This window comes from Asparagus officinalis, chromosome 1 (assembly GCF_001876935.1).
Source record: "Asparagus officinalis chromosome 1, Aspof.V1, whole genome shotgun sequence".
Taxonomy (NCBI): Eukaryota; Viridiplantae; Streptophyta; class Magnoliopsida; order Asparagales; family Asparagaceae; genus Asparagus; species Asparagus officinalis.
This window is the reverse complement of record NC_033794.1, coordinates 40,716,255-40,726,321: the sequence shown is the minus strand read 5'-3', so window position 1 is coordinate 40,726,321 and position 10,067 is coordinate 40,716,255. Positions and strand designations below refer to the sequence as shown.

The 10,067-nt window shown below is 34.6% G+C and overlaps 1 protein-coding gene across 5 annotated transcripts; it reads left to right on the top strand.

Annotated features, from left to right (window-relative positions):
• On the top strand, nucleotides 2,371-10,051 carry LOC109823208 (S-type anion channel SLAH3-like). Of its 5 annotated transcripts, XM_020389502.1 has the most exons (6): nucleotides 2,371-2,512; nucleotides 5,288-5,391; nucleotides 6,485-6,617; nucleotides 7,310-7,846; nucleotides 8,617-9,387; nucleotides 9,990-10,051. In XM_020389502.1, exons 3-6 carry the CDS (start codon nucleotides 6,495-6,497, stop codon nucleotides 10,023-10,025), a joined length of 1,467 nt encoding a protein of 488 aa, XP_020245091.1. In that variant the 5' UTR covers nucleotides 2,371-2,512; nucleotides 5,288-5,391; nucleotides 6,485-6,494; the 3' UTR covers nucleotides 10,026-10,051. The 5 variants fall into 5 exon arrangements, with proteins under 5 accessions (XP_020245091.1, XP_020245104.1, XP_020245100.1 ...); XM_020389515.1 differs by lacking the exon at nucleotides 5,288-5,391 and having other exon boundaries at nucleotides 2,459-2,512; XM_020389511.1 differs by lacking the exon at nucleotides 2,371-2,512 and having other exon boundaries at nucleotides 5,236-5,387.

Below are 10,067 nucleotides of genomic sequence, written 5' to 3'. Positions count from 1 at the left end.
CATGATTGCTCAGAGTAGAGAGAAAGCCCCACGGTGGGGACCAAACTGTTGATGGCTGATATCAAACAATCACTAAGAGAAAATATTAAGTTGATGGAGGTCCTCTAACACTCCGAATATCCAGTTTTGAGGTGTGTTGTTCTTCCTTGCACAAATAGAAAATCGTAAGAGGATAGGGTTGGGTTTCCTGATTGTTTGTCCGGCGATCAAGTCAGTAATATCCTTGAGTGGAGAAGTAACTGAACTATAGATGTTATTAAGCACAGTTGGTAGAGAAAAGATCTTAACTTATTATTAAAAATAGTACACCTATTTATAATGGTGGTAGAGGGGTAGGATGGTAATTTTGACCGAGTATGAGTTAGCGGCCAAGTCAACATCTACTTCATAGGTGTCGGTCGACGAGTGGAGGAGATGTCACTTTGGCATTTAATGCAAAGTGATTGGGACGTGTAGTGCCGACGTGATCTGATGTGTCATAAAGACTATTAGGGGTGGAGGAATAAAGGCGCTCATAATGTATTTAATAGCATTTATTGCGAGATGATTGGCTGTCAGCGCGCAGGAAGGAGCTTGAGGCTCTAGGTATTTCGTCACTTTTCTACTCGTCTGGTGGTCAAGAAGTACCACCCTCTAAGTCACCTTCGTAAGATGTTGGCCGAATGGCTGGTCGAGCAGGTCAATCAGGGAGTCGACCTAGCCAGGGGTCAACATGTAACGTTATTTGAGTCATCCTCGCGAGATGTTGGCGTGTCAAGTGCCGAGCTAGGTCTTGGATTCTTTTGAAGTGCTGGCTCGATTATGTATAATGTAGGACATGTTTTTTCCCTTAATTGAAGATTAGTTTTCAGCACTAAAATGACTATAACAATGTACATGTTTACGCTTTTATGAATGCATGAATTTAAAGGGGCTTTTTATATCTTTTTCTTTTGCACGAAAAGTGTTTATTTGTTTTGTTTGTTGAATATATATCTCAAAATACATATATTTCTATATTTCAAATTTTAAGTTTTGATATTATCAAAACGGGGAGATTGTTAGAACATAGTTCATATAATATCTCTTGTTTGAGTAATAACAAACTCTTACTTGTTACTGATAATTGTTTGAGATGATATATTTCAGGTATCAACATGTATACAAAATACATGTGGCAAAATAATGCAAAAATTAACATTCATGTTAACTTAAGCCATCACACCTTCAATGGTCACAAGCATACCATCGATGGTCATTAGTCAATTGATAGATTATAGCACAGAATAGGAGAAAAATAGAAATAAGAATCACACCATTGATGGTCTACAGGGAACAATCGATGATCAGCTATACCATTGATGGACTACAGTGCACATTTGATAATTTTTAGAAATCAAAATTTAGCCTATCGATGGTTTATGGTGTAACTATCGATGGTGCATAGGGGAATATCAATGGCCGGTATTGCCCATCGATGCGGACAACACGTTTTTGCAAATTTTGTGGTTTAATCTCAATCGTTCATTGGCCTCTTTTCATCTCCAAACTTCTACTATGACTCATATATTTCTTTCCTTTATTATCAAATGCTACATATATAAAATAGGAAGAGGTCATATTTTAGAGAGGTTAATGCATTGAGAAAAAAAAGAGATTTATTGTAGAATTTGTGTGAATAGTTGATTTGTGATTGAATCCCTAGAGCATCGTCAAACTCTTTCTCATTGGCTAAGTATCTTCGGATCGTTTCAACGATAAGAGTTGCCATTAGATTCAACATCATCACGTCTTCTTCATTGAGCTTCACTTCAAGTCTTTTGAAGAACAGTTTGCTTTTAAAAAGGGCTGTCAAATCTTTTTAATTTGCACTTAAATTATTTGTTTTATCTTATTTTTACGACGTACTTAAGCCAATAATAATTGAGGATTGGGACTAAATAGAGCTATGTGTTACTTATCTGTAAGGGGTTAAGTCAGACGACTGGTTTCAGTTAAACTATAATTTTAAGTGCGGTCTTTGTACGCCTATTGAATCAAGGGTTAACTAAGAAAGTACCTTTATAAGAAGGAATAGTGGATATAAATCATCGCCCCAGCCATTGAATCAAGCCAAAATTAATTAATATATTAATTAATGAAAGTAAAACAAAAAATAATATAAAACAAAACGTAGGCACATGGGAACGGCCTCCAATGGAAGAGAGTTGATAATTACACGCCTTGTTGACCTAGTATTGATTATCTTATATATTGTACCAACCAAGTACATAATTCTAAATATTTATGATTGGCAAAGGTTTTATTTGTGCATGTTCTTATTTCTGTAACCAGCTGTTGTGTTTTGTGGGCTCTAATTTGTGTGGAAAAAGCCTAGAAGTCTCTGTCACTCTGTCTTTCCGTCTCTCTCTCTCCATATCTCATGTCATCTCATATATATAAGAGCATCGCTAGATCATTTTCTTCCACTGTATACGGAGGTAGCTAGTTTGAGTGATTGTGAATAAATTAAGCGGCTGCAGTAAATCCTCAGGTAAGCATTTATTATTTAGGACAAAAATCTTCTCATGAATTTTTTTGAGATCTTAGTGCCTCCTTAAGTTAATTTTCTTTTTCTTTTTCTTTTTTAAAGATGAATACATTTCAGTTGTTTGAATACATGATTTTGGGTTTGTTTATCCAACTATGTACTATATTTTTATAAATGGCCTGTTGAATTTTTCTGGGTGATTCTTTGTGATAGAGGTTATTGATGGAGGCTCATGAGGAATGACTAACTTTCCATCCGTAGTTTTACTCAGCAAAATATATTCATGAATTTGACGGAAAAATCTTAGAGGATTATGATTCCCATGTGGGCTGTTGTAAATGATGCATAATTATATTCTAAATCTAACACTTCTATTCAGTGACAGATCCATGATTTTTTATCAATTATAGTTGGTTTTATTATAACTATAAACTATAAAATTTAATTTGTAGACCTGACAAATTAACAATACACTATAAATTACATTGAAATTTATTTTAAACCATTATAAAGAAGAAACCAAGCAATATAAGATAATCTAAAGAAAAGATTCTAACTTTACTAAACCAATATCCAAATTTTGTTTTTCAGATTAAGCCTTAGCCACAAAAGCAATTATGTAAAAATTCGAATATATAAAAATTCCTTAAAAAAGGAAATAAAAATTTCTAATTAATAGGAAAATATTGTTTTTGTTTCGGATTTAGGAAGGCACTGCAAAAAATTGAACTTGATGTGATTAATTGAATTTGGTTTGAGTTGTTTGGATTATTAGATATAGGTTTCTCATAGAGCTTATTGGATATAAGCTTTTTAGGCCCATATATTTAAACTCATAACTATATTTACTTACAACTAGTCTTATCTTTTGTGTATATTTCACAGTTCGTATTAGTATTTTTTCCTCTTTTTTGTTCAATAAACGTAGGTATGACATACCAAATGTGGGTTTAAAATGGTTTGAGATTAGCTTTTCCCTTGGTTTAATCTGATATCATTTTAATCATTGGGAACATTAAGTTATAAAGATGATTATGTTGATTCTTGAACACTGAGGCCTGGTCTATGATAAATGAAGAGATTTGAACAGGGGAGGTTCAAGATTCAAGATGCGAGATCAAAAAAGTGCAGTCTTGTTAATAATTAAAATAAGAAAAATATCATACGTCATAAGTCCATAAATAGATTACATGCATAATTCTTCATAGGCTTAGAAAATTCCATCAATAACAGGCTTGTAGACTGTTATTGTTGTTTAAGAAAGGGAGTTTGATTGTTGTAAACGGATAAAAAAGATACTATTTTAATATGAATTATAAAGGTATTGGAATGAATAATCCGCGAATATCTCAATATACGAACATTAAAGAAATTATTCTTTTCTTATATCTTGTATATTAAATTCCAATACCATTAAGTTGATGCCCCAGTGATAGACAAGCTGGTCCCTGACGACTCCTACCTATTGGCAACAGCTAGAAAGTTGGAAGCGGCACTTGTTGAGAATGGTAGCCACAATCCTCGAGTAGGATTAGTTCAATCTTCAATGTTGGGTAGGGACACTTGTGGTTAAAGACCAAAAAAAAAAATATTAAATTCCAATAAAAAGAGTTACAGATAGACCCTTGTACTATCGCTCACTTTCGGATAAACTCTTTCTCGTTCTATCGTTGCGGATAGACCCCTAGGTGAAAATACTTACTATTTTACTCTTTAGAGAAAGAAAAATTTGTTTCCTAATAAATAGACCTCCTAAGAAAGGATAAATTCGAGAAGACGGCACTTAACATCCCTCAACTCATCTATCAATACTTATGGAGCTGATATTTTGAGAAGGATAAATTTTAGGTAAGTATAAAATAGTTGAGGGAATGATAAGTTTCATTGAATATATAAATGAGAGGAAGTATCTTTAAATCTGCAGTTCAGGGAACAATTAATGTTGCAGGTGTTACAGTTATGAGTTGGATGGGGTCAATTAGTAAACAACATAATGAATCTAGTTAGGACATGACAAGTCCGCGCCCACATAAAATAATATAAATCTCCATCACAATCTATGTCTTATAAAGGAGCTGGCAGATTTCTGCTTGAGCACAAACACATGGTGATCTGGCTTACCTAATATATTTATTATTTTTTAAACTAAAAATTGATTGATTAGTCCTAAATGGCTCATTAACATGAGTTTAATGGACCACGAAAGTCCTACAACGACTACTATTAAAGCTTTTCATCTACACACAAGTCCAAATATTCCCGTTCTTTAGGAAATATTCTATACGTCCTTCACCAGCTGTGTATTTTTCTAAAGGATGCAAGATTCTTGAACCTGTCATTAATTAATTTCAGTGTGGAAACCTATTAAGAAATTTTACAATAAACTATTATCTATTAACTTTCTTAGTGATGGCCATGTGAGTTGCAAGTGATATTTTATTAAGAAATGTTTTTTCTTAGTTTCATGAGAAAACCATGATAATGTAAAATGTTTCTTCTTTTTAATTTATCGATAGTTAAAATTAATTAGTACATATTACATAAATGTTGTAACTTTAGTCAAAATTCGTGAACTGTAGAGCCTAGCTAGTCAAAACCTAACGCAACGCCAAGCACTGTACTGGGCACTCCCGCTTTTTGTCTCTAAAAGCTGTTGATTACCTTTCATTACCATCACAGTTGTTAGGCCACTATATATTGACACGCAACAATATTTTTGGATTCATTTTAACTTCTCATTTTATTGTCTTTTCTCAAACATTTTCATTTTAATGTCAGACATCCCCTTCGCTTTCATAGAGTCATAGTCATCTTCATCTTCCATCCTCAAAGACGTTCACTTGAGCATTCCGTTTGTCAAAAGAGTTGAGGGTTTGAGGTTGGTAAGTACTGTTTCTCTTCTTCGATTAATAATTTCATACTTTTTTTCAATGGGTATTTTTCATATTTTCTAAACTTGGGTACTTCATATTTCCTATGTTTCCCCCCTCTTTAACATAGGATATATAACGTTTTCCAATGCAACATATTTGGAAATATACACTTTAGTAGTCAGCAAATTTGCGCGCATGGGTATCATAGGAAATAATGTTTGTTTCATGTATACTTGACATTAGCAAATTTGTGCATACGGGTCATTAAATTATTATGATGCCATTTATATATCTCTACCATTTTAGTGATCACCAGACAGAAAAAGAAAGAAAATATTTGTGGCAGAAATTAACACTAATGGCCTGATATTGTAATTATGTCCATATTAGGTTGATAGAGATTTTGACCAACTTGTTCTTTTTATAGTTATATATCCAATGCTCCAACTGTTATGGATAAAAAGAAATAAAAGTTGAATACAAACAATTAAGAAAAAGTCTTTTAATGCAGTTGTTGTGGGTCTTGTTTTTAGCGTTTCTTTTTCTTTTTCTCCTTATTTTCTAGGATGAGAATAATAGAGCTTCTATTTTCTTTTCTTTGTTTATTGTGGCTGAGATCTTTCTTTATACTGATGTGTCCTGTTATTTTGGCTAGTTTCTCCTACCCCATTTGATAAAAGGAAAGATTCTTCTTGAAATTATTTAGATGCACATGCTCTGTTCCCATAGGCTATCTCCTTGAATATTCTTCTTTTAATTTGAATATATCTGAGATTTCTTTCTTATATATACCCAGAGCAATTCAAGTTTTATATCTTTCTCCCAAGTTTAGTGCTTTATAATTTTCATCAGGTAAGTTTCTCTAATCTAGCCTCCTCCTTTGTTTTAAAGCCTTTCTAGATCATAGATTGTACTAGTTATAAGGTTTCAAAGTAGTTGCATTCTTATTTGATGTTGTATTAGAATGCGATTAGGTTCTTAGCATAAGCTTTTGATCAAATTTTGTTCTTTGAACCCAAATATTTTCTGCTAGTATTGCTGTATTACAAGTTTTGGTTCTTTATTCTATTAGAATAAACATCATCCGTGCTTTTTATTGCAGTTGAGCCCTAATGGAGAGCAATAATGAACGAGGATCTCCTGAGCAACTTCCAACCCTTTTCAAGCAAATATCGTCTGAAGTAGTTTTCGGTTTCGACACCATCCCAAGTCCTCGGCCAGATTCTGCGGTTGATGTGAGTTGTAATCTTATGATACTGTTTTCAATTTATAAGATTCCATTATCACAATACTAAACCACTCCAGATTATCATAACGTTGCCAAATTTAGCATATGTTTACCATCACATGATTCTGATGAAAGCAAACAGATGTGCATATTAAGCATGATTCTAATTGAAGTACTTTGATTGCTTTTCTCTCGGACCAATTTTTAAATACCTTTAGGGCAATGCAAGATGATCTTACATGTGACGAGTTTTAACAGAACAGATATATATTGAGGAAAAAGGACGGAATAAGATAGATTTACAGAGATATTTTGTTTCATAAAGCTAATAATTTGATAAGAGAATGAAATCATTACAAAGATCTTGATGTTGCATTCATTGGTATGAATGAAACAATGTTAATTTCATGCAATTTAAGAGATGACAAAGGTTGACATTATTACTAGTGAAAAAAAGAAGAAGATAAATGATTAAAATCACTATCTGTAGTACTAAAGGTCATATCTTTAATCGGAGTAGAAATTGAGTGTCTTGCTAAAAAAAAATGAAAAGAGTGAGAAAATAAAGATACATATGACATCGATTTCCTAACCTTGGCATTTAAGGTTATGTTACAAAATCATATGCTTGTTTATTTATGTTCTAGTATGAAAATAGAGCGTGAATTAAGATATTAATAACTTTATCTTTCATTTCAGGTATCCGAAGCTGCAAGTATCAAGAACGAAGCCAATGATACTATCACTATTCCACCAATTTCCCCCTTCCAATCTTCTGATCATGGCAGGAATCACTCTATTTCAATCAGCATGCCAAGCTCTCCTACTTCTCTCAACATTGAAGAAACCAAAAGTAAAAGTGTCCGATTACTCGAAGGTCCTGTAATAAATGGAAATGTTGAGCAACCAAGTACTTATTCAAGCCCTCTTCCCCCAAAAAAGTCTCGGTTTTATTCTCAACCGATGCAATCGGGGCTTTCCCAGACAAACACAGTAGCAGTTGATAAGAATCAATATACTCCTCGGACAATATTGAGGAGTAATGCGATGAAGGACAAACGTTTTGATTCTTTTAAGACCTGGTCTGGTAAACTAGAGAGGCAAATTTCGACTTTACGTGGAAAGCCGTTGACTCCTGATGCTGCTGAGACTTCGGAAATTACTCAAGCTGAAGATCTTCCTGCAGTTCATCGATACTTTGATGCGTTAGAGGGGCCAGAGTTAGAAACTCTCAAGGTATGAAATCTCTTGGTTACACATTGGTTTTGTTGCCTGTCAATATATTCCTGGTTCATGTTTACCAACTGTCATTGAGACCAGAACTTTTTATGTCTGTTTAGAGTACAACATTACAAATTTATAACCTCAATCCTCACCATAACGTTGAAGTTTGATGTGTTAAAAGATGATATCAGAACAACACACGTGCAAATCCAATTACGCACACATTCAAAATATATTCTAGAGAGCAATACAACGGTTATATAGATATTAGTCCCTCAACTGTTCAATACTTCCACGTTAGTCCCTCAAATCTTTGAAACTGCTCTTATGCTCCTCAACTCATAAAGGGTGTTGCAACATTTCAGACCTCTACGACCAAAATCCCCCCTTAGTTTTATGTTCCCCCTCCAACCCATTCATGCTCAACCGGAAAAAAGAGGTTGAGGGGGTGTTTTGTTCATTGAGGGACCAAATTGCAAGACGCATTAGAATTTGAGCAACCTATGAGCAATTCCAATGATTTAAAGGACAAATAACTAAATAACCCTGGAGAAAAAAATGTATTGCTAGCTGAAATATCCAGGTTTTGGTCTATGAAAAGTTGCTGAACCTGCAGGTCACGTACAACATAGTATAAAAATTATATTCCCTTTCTCGATTCTCATCACTTATTTGGTGTTTGCATATTGTACTAGAACAAACTTCAAGCATATATCGATTATGTTTCACTGAAGTTTTACCTGTTAAATTATTAATTTCTATCTATCTATTTTTTTTTCCAGTCATCAGAAGAACTGGTTCTTCCTGGAGACAAGACATGGCCGTTCCTCCTCCGATTCCCGATCTCATCCTTCGGTATGTGCCTCGGTGTCAGTAGCCAAGCAATCCTATGGAAAAACTTAGCAACGTCGCCCTCCATGAAGTTTCTGCATGTAAGCCTGGACGTCAATTTGGTCCTTTGGTGCGTCGCGACCGCTCTAATATGTGTCATCGCCTCAATCTACGCCCTCAAAATCATCTTCTACTTCGAAGCGGTTAGAAGAGAATACTACCACCCGGTTCGTGTCAACTTCTTCTTCGCTCCGTGGATCACTTGTCTATTTCTAGTAATTGGAGTACCGCCAAAAGTCGCGGTTAACCTACATTCAGCTGTATGGTACGTGTTGATGGCGCCAATATTTATCCTTGAGCTGAAAATTTACGGACAGTGGATGTCTGGCGGTCAAAGGAGGCTATCGAAAGTGGCTAATCCAACAAACCATTTGTCGATTGTTGGTAATTTTGTGGGGGCTCTGCTTGGGGCAACGATGGGGCTTAAAGAGGGACCGATATTTTTCTATGCGGTTGGTTTGGCTCATTATGCCGTGTTGTTTGTGACCTTGTATCAGAGATTACCCACGAATGAGACGCTACCGAAAGAGCTTCATCCGGTGTTTTTCCTGTTTGTGGCGGCCCCTAGCGTTGCTTCCATGGCGTGGGCGAAGATTAGCGGAGGGTTTGCTTATGGGTCAAGGATCGCTTATTTTATCGCCTTGTTTCTTTATTTTTCTCTGGTGAGTTTCCGTACATCCCTTTAGGATTGTTATATATATTTGAGTTTCTATAATTTCTATGTGAAGTATCTTCGCTTCTGTATTTACGAGCGATATTGAAAAGTTTAGGTATCTAGATATTTTTATTTTTATTTTTTGAGAAATCTAGAAGTTGGCTGTAGCCTGTAGGAGTCAACTAATAACTCCATCGATGCGGTGCAATAATGTTTTTACTAGTCAATAAAAAAAAAAGGGTTAATCGCAGATGGACCCCTGTAGTATCGTTGTTTTGAACATAGTACGTACCTAGCGGATAAGAGTCCACGGCCACCACGGGTGATAGTTTTTACTCTTTTACCCTGAAAAAAAAGAGAGGTTATTTTATTGTTATGACAAATATTAGGCCCCGGGTAAAAGAGTTGATAAAATTCACCCGGGTTGTACGTCTAAACAAATAAAACTTGAGAGGTAGTAAGTTCAAAACAATGATACTGCAGGGGGGTCTATAAAATTAACCCATATTATATTTGGTGTACTCAAATTATACAAAGAAGCTTCATATTATATTTCTCATACAATTTACATGTCTAACAATTGTTCTACATTTTCTTGTATAATTGCAGGCAGTTCGGATCAATTTCTTTCGAGGATTCAAGTAAATATCCTAAACCACTCCCTGATTCAAAATAATACAATTATTC

What these genes read in the sequence shown, in the direction of transcription:
- LOC109823208 (XM_020389502.1), top strand. Translation starts at nt 6,495, where the DNA reads ATGGAGAGCAATAATGAACGAGGATCTCCTGAGCAACTTCCAACCCTT. An exon ending in GGCCAGATTCTGCGGTTGAT is followed by an intron (nt 6,618 to 7,309) that starts GTGAGTTGTAAT and finishes CTTTCATTTCAG; the next exon opens with GTATCCGAAGCTGCAAGTAT. An exon ending in CAGAGTTAGAAACTCTCAAG is followed by an intron (nt 7,847 to 8,616) that starts GTATGAAATCTC and finishes TTTTTTTTCCAG; the next exon opens with TCATCAGAAGAACTGGTTCT.